The sequence below is a fragment of the Polypterus senegalus genome, chromosome 18, assembly GCF_016835505.1.
Source record: "Polypterus senegalus isolate Bchr_013 chromosome 18, ASM1683550v1, whole genome shotgun sequence".
Taxonomy (NCBI): domain Eukaryota; kingdom Metazoa; phylum Chordata; class Cladistia; order Polypteriformes; family Polypteridae; genus Polypterus; species Polypterus senegalus.
The window spans coordinates 96,248,156-96,270,055 of record NC_053171.1 but is presented as its reverse complement, the minus strand read 5'-3'; the positions used below and the strand labels follow the sequence as shown (position 1 = coordinate 96,270,055).

General features: G+C 38.4%; 1 protein-coding gene across 1 annotated transcript in view; it reads right to left on the bottom strand.

The window, feature by feature from the left end:
* Window positions 1-21,900, bottom strand: part of si:dkey-288a3.2 (protein phosphatase 1 regulatory subunit 37) — a 244,370-nt gene that overhangs the window by 167,393 nt on the left and 55,077 nt on the right. Inside the window, exons 4-5 of the mRNA XM_039741206.1 lie at window positions 9,897-9,997; window positions 3,395-3,514 (exon numbers count right to left, since the gene is read on the bottom strand). Coding sequence (XP_039597140.1) covers window positions 3,395-3,514; window positions 9,897-9,997 — 221 coding nt within the window. The remainder of the gene's footprint in view (window positions 1-3,394; window positions 3,515-9,896; window positions 9,998-21,900) is intronic.

Genomic DNA, 21,900 nt, shown 5'->3' with positions numbered 1-21,900 from the left:
CTTGTTTCAAAAAATGGGTCATTTGTCTCTGATTTTGTGTTCAAAACTTGCTGACATTAGGTCGCACATAATACCCTCTGTTGATGACCCCTCTATCCCTCCTGCATGCTCAACTGCTTCTCTTCAGTTTGAGCCTGTATCTCTCCCTTTTTCAATAAATTTATTGAACTTGTCTCCCTGGACTATTTGTTTGCCTGGGTCACTTCTGGTGAAGCAAAGTTCTTCAAATTTTGCATTTGTTCAGTATGGATGACAATACAATAATCTGTCAAAACCGATGCAATTACATAACAAATTTCAATGGGTATGCGATTCCAATTAACGCACACACAACAATGACGGAGAGAGAATATAGTGAGATATCGGAGCATACAAGTGAGAGACGCATCGGATTGCCCCCACTTGTCTCTTCCAGTGAGTGGAGTCGGTAAATATGCACACCGACCTTACTTGTTTAATCTTGTGAAGGAGTAGCCTTGATGATCACTGTGAGGACATATTGGCGTAAGCTTGCCGTTCTGTCGTCGATATTTTTGTTTTCACGGCGACTGGGCGCTAATCTCATAAGAGCCTGAACAGAAAAATAGAGACCAAAATATCCATCCATCCATTATCCAACCTGCTATATCCTAACTACAGGGTCACGGGGGTCTGCTGGAGCCAATCCCAGCCAACTCAGGGCACAAGGCAGGAAACAAACCCCGGGCAGGGCGCCAGCCCACTGCAGAGACCAAAATATAATTCTTTTTAGTCTTCAAATAATTCTACAAAGAAGATATATTATGTGAAACTTTTAAAGAAGCTTCCCGTTCATGAAAAGTGATTAAAGAAAAATCATTTGCAAAGTACTCAAAAACTAAAAAGTAACAAATAAAATATATTTAAAACATTTTTTAAATAAAACAATTTTATTTACTTTACTCCTACATGCACTTAAAAGCAAAATATAAAACTTTATTTAACCACAATTTTTCTGGTTATATGTAACTAAATAAAATCATGAGGTGCACATAAATGAGCTCATTCAATCAATTAATAGAATAGATACTTTCATCATAAAATATATTTCTCACCATGCTAAACAAGTTTCAAAAATTGTTTGAATCAATTAATTGATGTGCGACCCACGATTTTATTTAGTCACATATAACCATTAAAATTGTGGTTAAAGAAAACTTTATTTTTTTGCTTTGTAGTGCATTTAAAAGTAAAGTAAATAAAATTGTTTTAGTTAAAAAAAAATGAAGTGTTTGAGCAAAGCGTTTAGGACATTACACCGTAAATATCTGTAAGACTGGTTCAGTCCCAGCCTATTTTAAATATGCCATGGTTCATCCTTTAATAAAAATAAATCCTTTAGCTTTTAAATTTGCATGACAGTAACATATTTTTGTGTATTTACTTATCTATATATTTATGCAAATGGTGCTGCACTTTGGTCAACTGCTGTTGTTTTAAATGTTCCCTATAAATCAAATTGACTTGACTAGACTAATTCTAGGGCTTGTAAAGTACAGAGGAAAGCCTCAGTCAGATCTTAAAGCTGCTTCCTGCACTTTAGGCTCACTAAATGTAATTTAAGATATAAGCAGGGCAATGGCTCGACTGAGAGAAGGAATAGAGAGACCCGGATAAAGGGAGAGGGCAGAGAGGTGAAGCGAGCTTGGGAGTCTCTTTGGCTACTTCTGGGTGGACAAGTGGGTGAAAAGTCCCAACAGAAAGACAATGCCTGTATAAGAAAGTCCTGAGGGACTGCATTGTTATAACACTTTCTGTTCCTCCTTCCCTTAAATGTAAATATTTAGCAAATCCAGTGCTTTGTGTGATTTGGCTACTTAAGAATTATTGTGGGTGAGCGAGTTGCACAATACAGAACTAAGCCTTGACTGTTTGCTCAGGCTGGAGCTGCCTGTATGTCACATTCATTTGTATTTTAAATTTCGGAATGTAACACATACATCGGTGGTCCTCAGCCTTTTAGGCCTTCACACCTATCTATCTATCTATCTATCTATCTATCTATCTATCTATCTATCTATCTATCTATCTATCTATCTATCTATCTATCTATCTATCTATCTATCTATCTATCTATCTATTTGATCCTGCCTACTATACCAAATGCAATCTATCTATCTATCTATCTATCTATCTATCTATCTATCTATCTATCTATCTATCTATCTATCTATTTGATCCTGCCTACTATACCAAATACAATCTATCTATCTATCTATCTATCTATCTATCTATCTATCTATCTATCTATCTATCTATCTATCTATTGATTTTATTTAATGATGACCCTTTATTAGGTGGAACTGTAATATAAACTACTCAACATTTTCCCCTTGAACGGCTCACATGAACAAATAAGAGTAAGTACATATTCAGCATTTAAAGACAGCGTACGTAACAGATGAAATATGCACAGCACTCATCCATAAATAACTGAAGATATGGGTGTTTAATGTTGAATCAAATGTAGTGTCCATCGTAATAGGTAAACTGGGTTTCTCTCATTTTCACAAGTTTATCAAAATCAGCGGAAAATGAAGGATGTGCAGAGAGGAATATGTTTTATGGACTCGTCTACAATGTCAGTGCACACGCTTATTGCACGAGGCTATTCTGCTAATTTTGTGTGATTTCTTAACTTTAGCAGATCAATGTGCGAGATGACACCCTGAGTGCCTGCTGGTTTGCTGAACAAATGTCTTTTGTGAAGCCTCAAGATTTTTTTTCATTTAAAAAATTTCAATCATTTACACCTATGAGGAGCAGGCTTTGTTTCTAAGTGTCTTTATAGCTAAAGGCGTCATGATTTTATTTGGTAGTACCACACCACAGATAACGCACAATAGTCATTGCTCGCCACACCTAAACCTCACAAATGTCTGGGTCATATTTTCTGTTAATATTCTTGTTTGGGTCATATTTTTGGAATGAATCTAGGAAGGTTGGTATGGAATTGAAAGAGTTTGGAGTAGGTGACGCTACAGGGCACTTGAGGATCTTATCCATGTTCGCTGGCTTTCTTAATGAGGTGTATGATGTTGTCACCTGCTTGTAACTCAACTTCTGTCAGTTTTGTCAGGTCCTCAGTATGTTCATTTGACTGGGTAAAGTGAAACATCAAAACGGTGACTGATTTATTATTATTATTTTTTTTAACTTAACTTGATGACCCATCTAAGGCATCCAGTGACCCACATTTGGGTTGTGACCCACAAGGTGAGAAGCACCATCATAGGGAACATCACTTCATGCATCAGCATTAGCAGAGCTGCTTTATTTGTCAGAGGCACAAATTCTAAATCTGAATCTCTAATAACTTACCTGACCATGAAGTACAAATCTGAATTATTTAGTACAAATCTTTAATAAAGATTACCTTCTGTATTAACTGGGACAAAGCCAGCCAGCCCAGTCCTCCAATATTTTGATTGGAAGAAATGTTGAGATATGTTGCCGATTCATAATATAAAATCATATCCAGCAAAGCAGAGGCCCCCTGTGGCAGTAAGAAATGAAAGATAAAATGCAGAATGCATCTCCATTTCCATTTAAAACATTCTGTTCCTTTAACTTAGAAATGTGCATAAATGACTTAACTCGGTCTCCATAATGGAGACGCCTTCCAGGTTGACTGGCACATGCAAGTAAGACATTCACTCTACTCTGTACACGTGACAATAATGACCCCATAAACCTATTCTGCTCTAAAACTGATTATAAAATTCAAATACAAGTCCCGTATATTTCTAAAAGATAAACTGGTGCCACTTTAGAATAAGTGTCTATATTTCATAATTAACTGATTATGAACTGATCAGCTAATTTATAAGATTTAGCTAAGAAATGAAGAACAAAACAGTTTTATTATATATTGTTTCATTTATAACAAATGAATGCTAATTTATAATGACATTTTACTATTACTTCAGTGTTATTTCCTTTATAATTATCATTAAGTTAGCTGATGTAATTGTATTCAGTAATTATGAGCGTGTTTCAGAAATAGTACATGAGAACACTGCATAACCCCACGTTAATCATTAAGAAAATAATAGTGATGTAATGGTAAAGTGTCCTCACAAATTAACATTTGTCTGTTACACATGGAGACTATTAAACTAAAATGTACTCAGTATGAATTATTAGCTAAATATTAGTAATTATCTTGTTGATTTATAATTAGATAATCATGAAATACACTTCTTTTAAAGTGCTACCACAAACATTCCCATAATAAACACATGCCCTAGGCAGCAGGATGCTTACTTTGTTCAACATTGTTCAACGTGAATTTTCCGCACTGTTCAAAAGCCTTGTTTTAGAAGTGGACCGCTGGATAATATTGTAAGACATTTTTAAGACATGCTGCGATTTACGCTTAATGTCTATCCCAGAGGACCACTGATTTGGACTCCAAAAGCTTTTTTGCTTTTCTTGCTACCTTGCTAGCTCATCATTTGCTGTTTTTCTCTTCCTGTCCATTCTTGTAGGGGCTTCTCCACCACCACTACTCTCAGAGAGGAACGTTACCACAGCAATACAACAGTCCACTCTTCTTGAATTCCATCCATTTTCTAACCTTCCTATGAAGTTCATGGTCACTGAGAGCCGGTGTTTACAGATCCAGCCTCTATCTCCAAGAGGAGTCTTCGCCTGATAAACCTTTCTGATAAATTGCATTAACGAGAAGGCAAACGTTTGATTTTTGATTATACGTCTAGTGCTTTTGAGGTAGTACATTTGTGCTACTGGATCTGAGCAGAAGTAAGCACAATTAAATTATTAATTTATATTTCACCCAAGCCATTCTCCCTCATGGCAGAATTTAATAATCTATTATCTGATCAACTTGAAGCTTATCGTGCACTAGTTTTGACAGCAGATTAAATAATCACATAAACATGAAAGCAGGCATGGTTAACAAATGTTTTATAACTGCATGATTTTGTAGTATTTCTGGAAAGTCTGACTTTCATAATTATTGAAAATCAAAATTAAACCATTTCTTCTCTTAATGAAACCATTTCAGATCATTTCTAATTCCATACCTATGACCCTCAATTGGATTAAGTGGGTTTGACGATATTATGTTATTTAATTACATTTGGCTGTTCCTGCCCTTGTGAATTAATGTGCATGTTAAACCAGAACACTGTGACATCTAGATGATAACTGTATATTAAGATTCATTAAAACTGTGAGAAATTCAGTCCTTATCTTTGAATCCAGTGTAGCTGAGCTTATAACTAAATACAGACATCTATAAAACAGGCTTTAGATGAAATACTGAAGCACCGCTCAAAACAATGTAGCAACTGCCTAAAGAATTTCACCATTGTTTAATAATTCAGTTCACACTCTCTCTATTTTAAAAGAGAATGAACATTTAGAACAGCTAATTTATGAGTTGTAAATCTGCAAGGAGAGAGAGCATTAAAGGGTATAGTAAAGCTCTTGTCCTGACTGTTCCTAAATAGTCCTCCATGTTATTACGTGAACATAGAAGCACACTTTCAATTCTAACAAGATAAGTAACCAAACAGACAAATAAGAAACTGTAATGTTATGTGAAATTCACACGCTCATGATTTTAAATCATTTCATGGATTTGTTTAGTAATATACTTTCTGAGAAGGTTGGCGTCCTTCAACATCTGCAATAAGATGCTGCAGATGTTCTACCAGACGGTTGTGGCGAGTGCCCTCTTCTACGCAGTGGTGTGCTGTGGTGGCAGCATGAAGATGAAAGACGCCTCACGCCTGGACAAACTTGTTAAGAAGGCAGGCTCCATTGTAGGATTAAAGTTGAACAGTTTAACATCTGTGGCAGAGCAACGGGCGCTGAGCAAACTCCTGTCAATCATGAAGAATCCACTGCATCCACTTAACAGTGTCATCTCCAGGCAGAGGAGTAGCTTCAGTGACAGACTTTGTCTCCGTCCTGCTCCACTGACAGACTGAGGAGATCGTTCCTCCCCCACAGTCTTCAATTCCACCCGGGGGAGTAAATGCTAACATTATAAAAAGTTATTGTCTGCTTTTTTATTTTTAGTTTTTTTTAATTTTTCATTTTTATTACTATAATAAAATACTATTTAATATTTTTTTTTTGGTTTTTTTTTATCAGTATACTGCTGCTGGATTATGTGAATTTCCTCTTGGGATTAATAAAGTATCTATCTATCTATCTATCTATCTATCTATCTATCTATCTATCTATCTATCATATAGTGTCTTTCATATCTATCTATCTATCTATCTATCTATCTATCTATCTATCTATCTATCTATCTATCTATCTATCTATCATATAGTGTCTTTCATATCTATCTATCTATCTATCTATCTATCTATCTATCTATCTATCTATCTATCTATCTATCTATCTATCTGTCTATAAGTTACAAAGCATGAGACTGTTGTGAAGGATGGCCGGCCATTTATCCTGGCCAATACCCCCAAGCCGCCAGGTGGAGCCCTCCTTGCAGCATGGAGGTCCCCAGAAGACAATGGAGATTTTATGCAAAGCCCTGCTGGATGCCGTGGGGGCCACAGGAGGGAGCTGCAGGGAGGACCGAGGGCTTCTTCGTGCCCTGTGACCTGGAGGTTCGTCATAGGAAGAGCGACGGACTTCCGGGTTGAAGAAAAGGACTATTTACCCTGACCCGGAAGGTATAAGGACTTGTGGACTGTTGGGCAGAAACACCTCCGGGTCAGGGAGTATAAAAGGACTATGGGAACTCCCAGACAATGAGCTGAGCTGGGTGGAAGGGTGGCAATGCGTCTGGGAGCTGGAGGATTGTGTATATTGATTTATTGGTAATTTATATGAATATTGTGGTGGAGAGTGTGCTTTATGCACTGTGGCGATAAAATAAAGTCAACTTGAGGACTTTTACCTGGTGTCTGGAGTCGTGGACAGGGGTTCAAAGGAGCGAGAGCGCCCCCTATCGTTCACACTGTAAATGAAACAACCACTACGTTCTCACTGGAGCTCTCTCCCTGCTTTTAGTTTTCTTAACTGTCTTCTCTCAGTTTTCTTTTTCTTAGAAAATGAACCACTTTCTTTTGAAATGGATTTATTTTTCAAGAATTGTCTACTTTTTTGTTAATTCTTTTTAAAAACGTGTCTTGTTTATAATTGTTCTGTATTACATTATTGTTTCTTCTCTTCTCAGTCTTTGTATGCTGAGGCCGAGGTGACGGGGCATCTTACTTATGAAGTCACTTGAGGCTGCCCAAATAAAGGACCTTCTCGGTCTGTTGAGCCTTCCTTGGATGCATCTTCAGTGATGTATTCTGGGATCTTCGGGTGTTTTGGGTCTTTCCTAACATCAGACACCCTTTCCCAGGTAACCCAGCTGGGGGTGATCAGTCCCCAGCTTGCATGTCAGCAGTTGTTGGCTCTTTTCAGCCAAAGCCACCTATTTGCCCCCTGTGCAGCATCTATAATGGCCTTAAGGCCTCTCCTTTTTGCTGAAAAATACAAAGTTTGGCCTTAATTCAGCAGAGAGAGTGGCCTTCAAAGCCTTAACCTCCGATATCTATTGGCTCACAGCTAGTCTTCCAGCCCTGCCTCCAGCATTGTTGTACTGGCTCCTGGTACATTGCACGTTTCCTCTCCTGTGCTTCGTCCATGCGCTCCTCCCAGGGTACAGTGAGTTCTATCATGGTCACTTGTTTGGAGAAAATGACCATGTCTGAGCGGAGCGATGTTACAGCAATGTGCTCCAGAAACCTTAGCTGCTTGCCCAGGTCTATCCTCATATGCCAAGAGGTGAGGAGGCCCCTCTTCAGATCTGGGTTGTGTGGTATACTTCTCACCTGCCTTAATGAAGAGGACAGACTGCTTAGGTCGGCGATTATGACAGCAGTAACTGCTCTCAGCAAGGATAACGTCCTTGTGCAAGTGCTTTTGGGCAGTCTAATTGCGTTCCTTTCTCTTTGTCTTGGCTCCCTCAACAGAGCTGGGGTGTCTTCTTTAGCAGTAAGTTCTTGTTATAGTTTTGTTGCCTTTTATTAAGATTTATAGATAATTATTTAAGGGTTAAGATTTTCTGTCATTCCTTATTTGTGTTTTCACCCTTTGGTTTAGTTTTCTTAATAACACCTCTGTACTTAATTAAGTAATTATCTAATTAATAATCTGATTAAGTAATTATTGGTGCATTAAAACAAAATGACTATGGAATTTTAAATGTAATACTTTTGAAGGTTAACATATTGGTGCAATGATTAGCACTTCTGCTCAGCACCCCTGGCTAAATTCAAGGTACAACCACTGCACTTCCTCCACATGTCTGTTTTGACCAAAAAATGAAGCTTTCCATACTTCAGTACATAGATAGTTCTGTTTAGAAACACTAATGCATAGACTTGTCTGCGAATATGGAATAGTATTTACCAATTCCATGTCGTGTCCCATGCTATATAGTACACCTTGTATGGTATTGGACATATTGAACATCAAATATTTTTAATGGAACCGTAAAATGTGATTGCTATTTTGGCTTTATGGAATCTAATGAATCACATACAGTGATCCCTCGCTATATCGCACTTCGACTTTCGCGGCTTCACTCCATTGCGGAATTTATATGTAAGCATATCTAAATATATATCACGGATTTTTCGCTGGTTCATGGGATTTTAATTTATGGTACATGCTTCCTCAGTTGGTTTGCCCAGTTGATTTCATGCAAGGGATGCTATTGACGGATGGTTGAGAAGCTACCCAATCAGAGCACGTATTACGTATTAAATAAAACTCCTCAATGATATACGATGTGCTTCCCGCGCGGTGCTTTGCATACTTAAAAGCCTGAACAGCACCTATTGATTTTTGATTGTTTGCTTTTCTCTCTTTCTCTGACATTCTCTGCTGCTGACGCGCACTGCTTTGAAGAGGAAGATACGTTTGCATTCTTTTAATTGTGAGACGGAACTGTCATCCTTGTCTTGTCATGGAGCACAGTTTAAACCTTTGAAAAAGAGACAAATGTTTGTTTGCAGTGTTTTAAAGTCCCTGTCTCTACAACCTCCTGTGTTTCTGTGCAAATCTGTAACCCAAGCGTGACAACATAAAAATAACAATATAAACATATGGTTTTTACTTTGCGGATTTTCACCTCTCGTGGGGGGTTCTGGAATGCAACCCCCGCAATCGAGGAGGGATCACTGTAATTCAGTCTGATGGTTTGTCCATCCATCCATCCATCCACTCTTTCATTTCATTGGATTGATGGCTATCTGCAAACATGTTTTCATCTTCATTGCATGGAAACAGGATGAGAGACATGTTAACACTGCTGCCTTTAAGTTTCTTATATAGAATTCAAATACCTCTGGTATTTTCATTGGTGATGCAAATTCACTTACATTATATTAACTATTTTAACTGCGGGACAGCAATACTCCCTGCCCAACCATTTTGTTTGTTGAGGTTTGCATGTTTTGCCAGTGTCTGATTTATTTTTTTCCTCTATACTTTTTCTCAAACATATCAAAGACATTCAGGTTAGGTTTGCCCCGGCAGAGGGAATGCCCTGTAATGGTTCACCTATGAACAACCCTAAATCAGAATAAGCAGAATTAGTTTGATGGATAATTAATTACAGCCTTTTTGTGTTATAGGCATTGAATGAAACTATATTCACTGCACCCAAAGCTTTATTAAAAAATATTCAATGTTATTTAGCGCTTGACTATGAATGGCTACTGGAAATATTTCTGTAAGGGTTTCCCACCTAAAATGTGCATTTAGTATTAAGAAAATACTCAAGTGTGCTTCATTCACACAGAATGTTATCAACAACACATGCTTTTAGGATTTTTAAAATAGTGACCACAATAACTTTGTAAACAGTGGACTCTACGTACATTTTCATCCAGTTTGGTCTCCTGCAGATCAATGAGCTCAAACTGTAGCCCTTTCAATATTTCTTCTAGACACTCACATGACTGGTACGTTAACAATTCACCTGTCCAGAAAAAAAAAGAAATATTCTTCATCATTAATTGGAGTGTGCACACTTTTATTAAGAACTTATAGACTTTGTTTGGCTTCATCAGCTTCAGTTCTCATTTCCTCCTTCCTTTTCAGTTTCTCTTTCTGTTCTCTACGTTAAACACTTAAGTTAGGCAAATTTTTCTTTATTGAATTTTTTTATCATGTCGTAGTGTGCATTACAAAAGTATATGCCTACTTTACATAAAAAGTCCATATCAAGAATATTGTATAAGGGGAAAAAAGAAATAAAGAAGCAACTGGATGATGTACAATAGGCCATAAAACCATGCCACAATTAACTAACTAATTAATTAATTAATTATCTTCTTAGACTACAGTTAAATTGTCTGTTTAATTTGAACCACTTCGATTTTGTGACATATCTGACACAGATCAATTGCTTCCCTTCTCAGTATTAAGCAAAAAGACATTTAAAATTCAAACCCTGGATTAGAATCCAGATCCACATTAGTATGCGACTCTCCACTCCAATACAATTCTTATTCTTATAATGCGGCCCATGCATGAATGTTCAGATTGGAACTTTGAAGGCCTAATTATTTTTTTCTTCATCACTCTCCATGCAATCCAACTAATTAGCATCATTAACTTGTACCTAAAGTGAACAATGATGGACGCAAAATGATTGAAAGTGTGGGTTGCTGGAGCTACAGGGATGTGGCATGATTAATTCTAAAGAGATACCGTTGCACAGATGGTACAGAAATACACCCGTATTTGTAGAAATATCGGCAGATATGGCCAAGAAGCACTACAATAAGTCATGTCCTAAGTTTTTATGAGAAGTCAAAATGATTTGTCTAGCTTCCAGGTTATCACAAATAGTGTTGGTGCAAAGCAAGGAAGGGGTGAAAGGAAAAAAGCGCTTGGACCATCAACATGTCCATAAAACTAGATAGATAGATAGATAGATAGATAGATAGATAGATAGATAGATAGATAGATAGATAGATAGATAGATAGATAGATAGATAGATAGATAGATAGATAGATACGTTATTAATCCCAAGAGGAAATTCACATATTCCAGCAGCAGCATACTGATAAAGAACAATATTAAATTAAAGAGTGATAACAATGCGGGTATAACAGACAATAACTTTGTATAATGTTAACGTTTACACCCCCGGTTGGATCTGAAGAGTCACATAGTGTGGGGTCTCCTCAGTCTGTCAGTGCAGCAGGATGGTGACAGCAGTCTGTTGCTGAAGTTGCTCCTCTGTCTGGAGATGATCCTGTTCAGTGGATGCAGTGGATTCTCCATGATTGACAGGAGTCTGCTCAGCGCCCGTCGCTCTGCCACAGATGTCAAACTGTCCAGCTCCGTGCCTACAATAGAGCCTGCCTTCCTCACCAGTTTGTCCAAGCGTGAGGCGTCCTTCTTCTTTATGCTGCCTCCCCAGCACACCACTGCGTAGAAGAGGGCGCTCGCCACAACCATCTGATAGAACATCTGCAGCATCTTATTACAGATGTTGAAGGACGCCAGCCTTCCAAGGAAGCATAGTCGGAAGAGTCTGTTAAACTGCAATTGTTCCATTCTTGGTATGACAACCTGCTTCCAGCCTTGCAAAGAGTAAATTCAGGGGTTGAGAGCAGGATCATCAGTCCAGCCATTGTAAGAAAACTCATGTTATTCCATTCCATTTGATCTAGTGTGGTGCTGAGGTGTCACCAGTTGTATGGCTGCACTCAGGTCCTAATTTGAGATCCAGAGGTGGTTCGTCGTGTGGTGGGTGCAGCAATGTGCTGTATCAGATCATACTCCTGACTTCCTTCACCTCCTTTTACCCCATGTAGGTTAGCATGTGTGGCAAACAATTAGCAGCAGACAGAGAAAGGTTTGGGGAAGACCACCCCGTATACAGAAAGAAATCAGCAAATAAAAGAAATACGTCATTACAGATGCGGAGTTCACAACTGTACTGACTAACAGGTTGTATACTGCTCTTAAATATGGTGGAACAAGGGAAGAGGTGGAGAACAGGAACTGACGTGGTGGTAAGATGGATTCTGGGTACTGGAAATTATGTATTTATTTACCCCCACTCCAATATGCTTGACATGTGTAGTAGGATAGGATGTGAAGGAACAGCCTTGCGGCAACATGATGTGTTTATGCAGTCAACATGTGCTCTTTTAAAACTTTAAAACTGCATTTTGTAATAATTATTTTTATATGAACTTTCTTTGCCACATTTGTAGTCCTGTATTAGAGTGAGTCTGAGGCAAATGGAACCCCCAACCCTTTGCTGGCTCTGCCACTGCTGCCAGGTTAGACCCTGGCGTCTTATGGCCATCTAATGGTTAGTAAATAACTAAGATAACTGAGCAATTTTTAGCCAACTTTGTTATTTTATCTTTTATGCTGTCTCAGATTATAAGGGAAACTATTTAGTTACAATTTTAAAGGGACAATCTTAAAGAAAAAGCAAATTGTTACAAAGAAAAAAGTAGAAATGCATTGAATTGTTAGTTTTTAATTGCATGACATATCTTCTGATCCATCCATCCATCCATTATCCAACCCACTATATCCTAACACAGGGACACAGGGGTCTACTGGAGCCAATCCCAGCCAGCACAGGGCACAAGGCAGGAAACAAATCCCGGGCAGGGCGCCAGCCGACCGCAGATATCTTCTGATATATCTTTGAAATGTTGAAAAGTCTGAATTAGGGTTAGCCTCCCTAATTCGGGTTCTTCGTAAGAAATGTACCTAATAAACAGGAACTGTTGTATCAGATATTTGAAATATTGAAATGTGAGCATGAGAAAGAGATCAGTGTTCTTAAGTGGCCTTCATGGTCACTAGATCTGAGTCCAGCAGAAGGCCTTTGGGATGTGGTAGAATGGGAGATGTGCAGCACGAATGTCAACTTGGACCAGAATCTCTAAAGAATGTTTCCAACATCTTGTGGAATCCAGGCCATCAAGAACGGAGACAGTTTTGAGAGTCAAAGGAGGCCCAATCCAGTATTAGTAAAGCCTTCCTAATAATTTCTCTTTGAATAAATGGATTTTACCATATATTCAAAACTATTAACATTAATATAAATTATACAATTTACACATTTTACCTTATGCTAAGCATTATTATCATTAATATGATTAATATATTTTTAATGTACATTCCTGTTGACAATATGTCTTTCTTTTATTTTAAATAGTTTGTGTAACCCATTTTCAGTGATAATGAGACAACTTGTAGGTGAGAATCTTCAGATGGGTTAATTGATGTGACGCATTGCTTGATAAAAAAAAATCATTTTGAAGTGTTTTTACTAATTGTAGTAACAATTTATTGAATGTAAAAAAACAAACACGTTGTTCAGATGTTATTGTTAAAAATGGTTCACTTAAATAGCTATCTATAGCTGCTTTTGGCAAATTAATTAAATTAAAGTTGTGGATTAGGGGCATCCATGAGTGGGACCTATGAGAAGGCGTTTAAGTACCACTCCTGCTGTAGCTGGCTAGCTAATTAGTGCAGTTGGATGTTAATCTGGCAGGGTATTATATCGATAGCTAGGAGCTATAGTGAATGTAGCGCTTTGTAAGCTGAGTGAGCTGCTTTAACTGTCTACAGTGTGGCAAAATGCAAAGTTAGGTACAGAGGGTGAAAAGGCATTACGCTCTTGATTTCATTAAGATAAGTGATTTTTTTTTTTTATTTGTTTGTGAGAGGACTGCTTGAGAATTAGAGAAACAGTAGAAACATTTTTGCCAGGGAGCCTCAATCTCACTTCCTGGAGGGCCGCAGAGGTTGCTGTTTTTTGTTATTCTGAGATTGTAATCAGTGGCTAATTTTGCAATTGAATTGCAATTTCTTCTTAATTAGGCTTCTTGTTTTGCTATTTCTTAACTCTGTAGGTTGGATTAAAATCACAGTGTTAATACAAACCCTTTAGGGTAACAGCCTGGTTACTCTTCTGCTGAGCTTTGCATAGTTTTGTCTGTGTCCACTTGGGATTCTTCTGGGTATTCGAAGTTCTCCTACATTTCAGAGATTGGAGTGTACGGTTGGCTAAAGGCACTGAATTAACCCCATATGAGTTAGTGTGGGTATGAGCGTGCCCTTTAATGGATAAGAGTCCCATCCAGAAGTTATTACTGCCCTGCTCCATTTGAAGCCAGAGCTACTATACAAGACACATCGATGGAATAAGGAAGTTCAGGAAATGTTCTTCATTAAAGATTCAATTGTAATTGTTTCTTTTTACACCACAACATCTCATATATATTTCTCTTCTGGTTCGTCCTGCTTCCTCTTCAAAACCGGTCCCCCCCACACGCAGCCCACACGGCATTTCTCAATTCCTATTCCTCCTCTTCCAAACCCTTCCCCACGCTGACTGCAGCCTCCCATACACCCCCACGCCGCTTTTCTCGATTCCTATTCATCCTTCAGACTACCGCGTTCCCCACTCCTCTCTCATGACCCCATTGGTGTCACGTCACCGTCCTATATTTAGCCTGACCACGTGACCGTTCACTTCGGCCATGTGTGCACCTGGGAGTCTTTTCCCTAGCATGAACAGGAAGGTACTCTCTTGACCATTGGCATTGGTTTCGCTCCTTGCTATTTTCGTTATACTGCGACGGTTGTTTCCTAAGCCTTTGTTATAAAATGAACAACAGTATCTTCTCTGTCGATGGGTTTTTGTACAACGTCATCTCTATTCCGGGATCTGGGAACTGCCTGTTCCTATTAGTGGGTTATTTCTTGACACAAACGGTTGACGAAGGCAATGCACTCTTACTATGACATAGGACAGTAGATTTCGTTGCATCACATTGGGACAGATTTGGAGACGTTCTTCCTGTTGTTCTTTCCAACGCAAGTCGAGTTATCACAACAAGTCAGGAGTACTATCAATTCATGGCAATATCTGGAGTTTATGGTGTTGAAGCTGAAATTCAAGCTCTTTGTGTCACAAACGACGATTCTCTACATATTAATAACAAAGTTCTTGATCGTATGCAGGGTGAAAAAGTGACCTTCAAGATTATAGATACAGTGGTCAGTGACGATCCTAATGATCAACTAACGTACCCACAGGAGTTTTTACACACCCTCACACCAACTGGCATGCCTCCCCATATCCTTCATCTGAAGGTGGGAGCCATAGTTATTCTCCTTCAAAATATTATGCCATCAAAAGATCTTTGCAACGGAACAAGACTCATTGTTACCCGAATACATACAAATATTATTGAGTGCAAACTGATCGCTATTCCAAAATTTGGAAACAATCTTCATTCCCAGAATCTCTCTCTTTCCTTCCGACACCAATCTCCCTTTCAAATTTAAACGCACACAATTCCCACTCAGACTCACCTTCTCCATGGTTATCAACAAATCCCAAGGACAAACGTTTGCAAAGATTTGCGTTAATCTACAACATCCAGTCTTCAGCCACAATCAGTTGTACGTGGCTTTTTCTAGGGTTAGATCTTTCGACTCATTATCTGTCGTCTCCAGCAAAACACCTATTCACAACTGCGTCTTTCAAGAAATATTTCTTTCTTCTTGATTTCTAAATTCCTTTCCCACCATTTTTCATTCCTATTCTTACACCGCCGTATGCTATGGTAGGCGTCGGCTAGTGTCAAATATTTATATAAGACACATCAATTAAATAAGGAAGTTCAGGAAATGGTTGCTTTATGTTCTTTATTAAAGATTAAATTGTAATTGTTTCATTTTACACTGCAACATGTCAAATATTTCTTTAACATCTTTATAGGATGGCACACACCATTCAGGGTTGGTACTTGTCTTGTATCCTATGCTGAAGGGATATGTTCTGACCCCTTGCAACACGGAAGTGGATTAAGTGAGTTGGAGAATGTTATCTTACATTCTTATCATTCAAAAAGATATAAAAAAAAAGAAACAACAGATCTTAATTGCTATTAATAAATGGCATTCCATAAAATAAAATCAACTGATCTTTCAGCCAAATTAATTCATCTGAAGAACGATACTCATTTGTCTGAGCATACCAGGTTTGGATTTTGATCTCACAGATGACAACAAATCTATTATAAATGTTTTTTTGTTATCAAAAGATAATAATAGCTTACATCCTGCACTGATATTGATTAAGATGAAACATAGCAAGGATGATAGTAACTTACAATATCACCTGGATATCTTTCTTCTTTCCTGGAAGACCTGGTGTTTTTATCATCTAAGGGTAACTAAACACCCTGGCATGCTCTCCTAAATTGCCACTCAGGGCTGTGTTCTTGGTCTGATTTTTCAACATGTATTATGGAATTCTTTGGCACAACTTCATGTTCCGTGTATACTGTGCCCTCCATAATGTTTTGGAAAAAGAAACATTTTTCCTTGATTCACCCCTCTACTCCAGAGTTTAAAATTACAATTCTGACATGATTAAAGTGCACATTGCAGACTTTTATTTAAGGGAATTTGCATAGGGCGGCACGGTGGTGCAGTGGTAGTGGTGCTGCCTCGCAGTTAGGAGACCTGGGTTTGCTTCCCGGGTCCTCCCTGCGTGAAGTTTGCATGTTCTCCCCATTTCTGCGTGAGTTTCCTCCCACAGTTCAAAGACATGCAGGTGAGGTGCATTGGCGATTCTAAATTGTCCTACGTGTGTGCCCTGCAGTGGGCTGGCACCCTGCCCGGGGTTTGTTTCCTGCCTTGCGCCGTGTGTTAATAATAATTCTTTGCATTGATATAGCACGTTTCTCACTACTCAAAGCGCTCAGCAATTGCAAGTTAAGGGCCTCGCTCAAGTGCCCAACAGAGTAGAGTCCCCTATTGGGATTTACAGGACTCGAACCGGCAACCTTCTGATTGCCAGTGTAACTCCCTAGCCTCAGAGCCACCAATCCACCGGGGCTGGGATTGGCTCCAGCAGACCCCGTGACCCTGTAGTTAGGATATAGCGGGTTGGATAATGGATGGATGGAATCTGCACACATGTAGAAATGACCACGCTGGAACAAAATACTGCTCAATCTCAAGGAATTAGACTCCATCTCTACAATATATAAAATCATTTTACAATCCCTTCCTTTCAAAGATCCAAGAGGACACTGGGAAAATGACCTCTCAATTAATATATCAGAAAAGGAGTGGAAAGTAGCAATGCAGAGAATTCACTCGAGCTCCATATGCGCAAAGCATACAATTATACAACTCAAAATTATACAACGAGCACATCTGTCTCGACTAAAACTCTCCAAAATGTTTCCAGGGCATGATCCAACCTGGGAACGTTGCAATCAAGTCCCAGCCTCACTGGGTCACATGTTCTGGGCCTGCACCAAATTAACATCATTCTGGACAAACATTTTAATTACCTTTCAGACAGCCTTGGACTCACAATCCCTCCTAACCCATTAACAGCTGTGTTTGGGGTTCTTCCAGATGGGTTTAAAGTGGAGAAGGACAAACAAATTGTGATTGCATTCACTACACTTTTGGCACGCAGACTGATTCTGATAAACTGGAAGAACCCAAACTCTCCTCTTTTAAGTCAGTGGGTAACCGATGTGTTATATTATTTGAAATTGGAAAAAATCAAATACTCAGTTAGAGGATCTGTACAGACCTTTTTCAAAACATGGCAGGATCTAATCAGTAACATTTTAAAATAAGCTCATAAAGCACAGAGAATTTATTAATTTAGGTATGTTTACAAGCCTTAAATTTTATGACATTGGCTTGCTCTCTCTCTCAGGGGTGGGGATCGATCTGTTCTTAACTCAGTTCTTCTTTTTGTAAAAACTTGATTGCTTTGTATGGATTGTAATAAAATTAATAAAAAAAAAAAAGAAATGACTTCACTTTTTCTACATGGTCCCCCCAATTCAGGACACTATAATGTTTGGGGCACAGCCATGGCAGGTCTATTAAAGCAGTTATATTTAGTACTTGTGTCACATATCCCTTGCATGCAATGACTGCTTGAAGTCTGTCATTTATAGACATCATCACGTGCTGAGGATCTTCTCTGGTGATGCTCTGCTAAACATCTAATGCAGACATCTTCAGCCCCTGCTTGTTTTGGGGGCTTGTCCCCTTAGGTTTCCTTGAAAGCATATGGAGTGCGTGCTCAATTTGGATTTAGATTGAGTAGCTGACTTGGCCATCTTAAATAATTTTCCATTTTTTAGCTTTGAAAAACTCTTATGTTGCCTTAGCAGGATGTTTGAGATCATTATCTTGTTGTTGGGAGAACGCATCGTCCAATGAGTTTGGAGGTATCTACTGGATATAGCAGGTTGGATAATGGATGGGTGGATGGACTTAAATCAGGAGTCAAAAAGAAAACATTTCAACATTAGGTGAGGATTAAAACACAGGAAAAAAGGCAAAACCAGAAATGAAATGGCACCATGGAAATTGCTAGAGAACGGCACAAAAGCAAAATACAAAAGACAGCAAAGAGTATGCAATTCATAACTGCATAGCTTAAAAATAAAGCATGAACTTTTGGTAATTAAAAAAATATAAGAAGCAAAACGATGAATAATAATTATTTTCATTTATGTAGCGCTTTTCTCACTACTCAAAGCGCTCAGCTGTTGCAGGTTAAGGGCCTTGCTCAGGGGCTGAACATACCAGAGTCCCTTTTAGTATTTACAGGATTCGAACCAGCAACCTTCTGATTGCCAGTGCAGATCCCTAGCCTCAGAGCCAGCAAATAAGTCCAAAAAAAGTAATCTGAACCCAAACATCCGTCAGCCATCACCAAGTAAGAGCAAACAGAGAAGGAGGGGTGTTAAAGCAGACACAGGCAGTGCCACAGGCAGAAATGAGGCATGATACCCAGTACCCGACTCTTAGCCACACTCTTTCCTATGCACTCTATCCAGTCTCTGATAGTCTCTTCCAATAATGGCCAGTGTATTTATAAGATTTCTGCATTCATCTTTACAATAAATGGCTATATTTCCTTCATAACTTCTCACAAATTATTATAGCTGGCCTTTTATGCACTCTATATTTGGCTTTATAGTGTATCTACTATGATATATGCTAAGGGTTTTCACAAGCATTCCTCTAGTGGCTGAAGGTTTTTGTTCCAACCCAGTTTCTTAATGAGAAGTCAATTCTTGCTGTTGAAACACTTATTGCTCAAGTAACTGTTTTATGCTTCATTTTAGTTGTCTCGTTTGTTAAGAATCTCCACCCTTAATTGCTTATTTTAGTCGTAAGCAGTTGCCATCACTGTTTTTAATTCTTCCTTATTAGCAATAAGGTATAACTGATAAAGGTCCCAGCCGTTCTCCATCTAACTCATTTCCATTTACATCTGAGTGTGTTCATCGTGACTTAGCTGGCTTGATAAAATATTTGGAAAGTAACTGAAAAGAAAAAAGGGAAGAACTGAGAATTACTTATTCACTTTAGGCTACAAATCATTTGGATGATATCCCTGGAAAGGGATTGCGTTTGGGCTGGTGCCGTGCCCAGGGTTTGTTTCCTGCCTTGCGCCCTGTGTTAGCTGGGATTGGCTCCAGCAGACCCCCGTGACCCAGTAGTTAGGATATAGTGGGTTGGATAATGGATGGATGGATGGAAAAGGAAAGATCTACGATACAAGAATGTCCAGACATGGCAGAATGAAAGCACTAACAAATCATTAAATTAAATAAGAGATGTTATTAGCAACGACTGGCTTGCAGCTAAGCAAATTGGTTGGAATAAAAACCTGTAGTCACTACAGCCCTCTGGGCCTGACTTTGCAGACCTTTGATATATCCTCAGATTGGGAGTCTGTTCTATTGTTATGTCAACTGCTTTATCAATCGCTTCATGAGATAAAATGTATATTAAATGATCATTTTTTTAATTTTGTTATTTAGTTTGATTCCTCTTCATAAAATCAATGACCTCAGACTGGATTAGCATTTCCAGAAACAGTAATATCACCTTGAGGTATGGCATTGTGAAACCAAGCTTGTGTTTTGCTGACTTTACACTCATTCTTTTATACTCATTTACTTTACTCATTCATTACTCATTCCTTCACAGATAGAAGTTGCCTAAGCAGATCTGAGCGAATTTCATTCCATTCCAAAGTCTGTTCTTCTAAATACCGGCTCCAGTTTAGCTGTTAACACACAGATCTCTTCAAAGCAGCTCCTCATTTAATAGTTTGTCTGTTGTTAAAATTTCATCCTCAAAATGGTCGTGGCTTGCAATTTCATCCGTATGCTTCAGCCAATGTCATGTACTATACATATAGTAGCTATGTATAAATCACGAGCTCTTATGAAGCTATGCCACTGAGACATGTTCTGAGTGACTACATCTACACGCTCAGGACTGAGGAACCATGAAACACTCCTGCAATTCTTTTGTTTGATAATTGTTTACTGTTAGATTACCATTGATGACAACTTCCTTCCTTCAGTGAAGTTCTCGTGTCACTATTATTATCTTATTATTAGATGACTGGTGTAATTTACTTCTCTTGCATACAGTTTTATATTGTGGCCCACCTCCTCAGCATTTCCACCTCCTGTAATTTTATTTTCTCTCCAGATCCTCCCACTTTATTTCACTTTGTGTTGGCACACTTTACTAATCAGATCCACTTTATGAAGCATTGTCTTATTATTTTCTTTTACTATTTCATAGACATACCTATTAAAATGAGTAGTATCATGGCTTGTTTTGTGTCCTCCCCCTGCACCTTTTAGTTGCCCTTTGTTTAAATTCTCTAATTGTTTGGCCATTTATTTATTGTCTTTTAATTGTTTGGCCATTTATTTATTGTCTTTTAAGGTCAAGGAAGTGGGGCTACCAATTACAATCAATCACCCACTTGTTACATTATTGGAAAAGCACAGTGAAGTTAGGACAATAAAAGGGTCTCCAGTAACCTCACTGAGGTACTGTTATTTCTTGCACTGCCCTTTTGACATCCATGTTTGCTTTGAGTAGGTTATTTTGGACTATTGCTATTTCTAGCTTAACACTTGAATTACCAGAGCCTACGAAAAAGTCCGTCCCACCTTAAATCGCTTTGCACCTCTCTTTCAGCATCTTTTGTCCTTTAAATGTGTCGATAAGCAGCAAACAGCAAGCAGCCTGCTATCACATCCCTCACCACAGCACAGTTTTCTCAGCTTAAGTCTGTTTACCTGCATGTGAGTTGCTTGGAGTTGTATAGAGTGAGACGTCAAGCAAAATGACACCTTTTATAAATACTATATCGTTATTTGGAACACTTCATTTCATGTGTGTTCCGTGTCTACAACGATCTTACTTCCTACAGCGTAAAGTCACAAGTAGAGTGCAGAGCTTCCCATGTACATATACAAAGCACAGAGATGGTAAAAGTGCATTCTTGCTCTGATGTAGAAGCGTTGTCATGATCTGAGTTCACCTCTGTTATAGTGTGTCTTTATGTGAAAACAGCAGTGTGAAATGTGGGGGAATCATGAACGTGACTGAGAGAATAAAACTGCATAAAAAAAACTATCATAAATTACACCGGCTGTTACAGACTGGAATCAAATTTATGTTTTCATTCTAAAATAGTAAGAATACGAGCAGCTCACTTCTCAAAACAGACTCGTCCGGGGTCGAACCCGTGAAGTTGTGATTACCAGTCAACAGTTGATACCATTGCACCACTGAAGCAGTCATAGTAAATATGTGTCAATGTCACACCCTAATGCGGGTTGTTTTTCTGCAGTTATATTTTTGAATAAACGCGCACTTGTTCTGTTATATTTGTACCTTTTGTGAAAGTGTTTCTTTGATATTTGGACTTAAGGCTTCACATATTATACACTTCATGTCTACATTTTGTCAATTATTACTAAAACATAAAAAACGTTTCTGTTTTAACAATATGT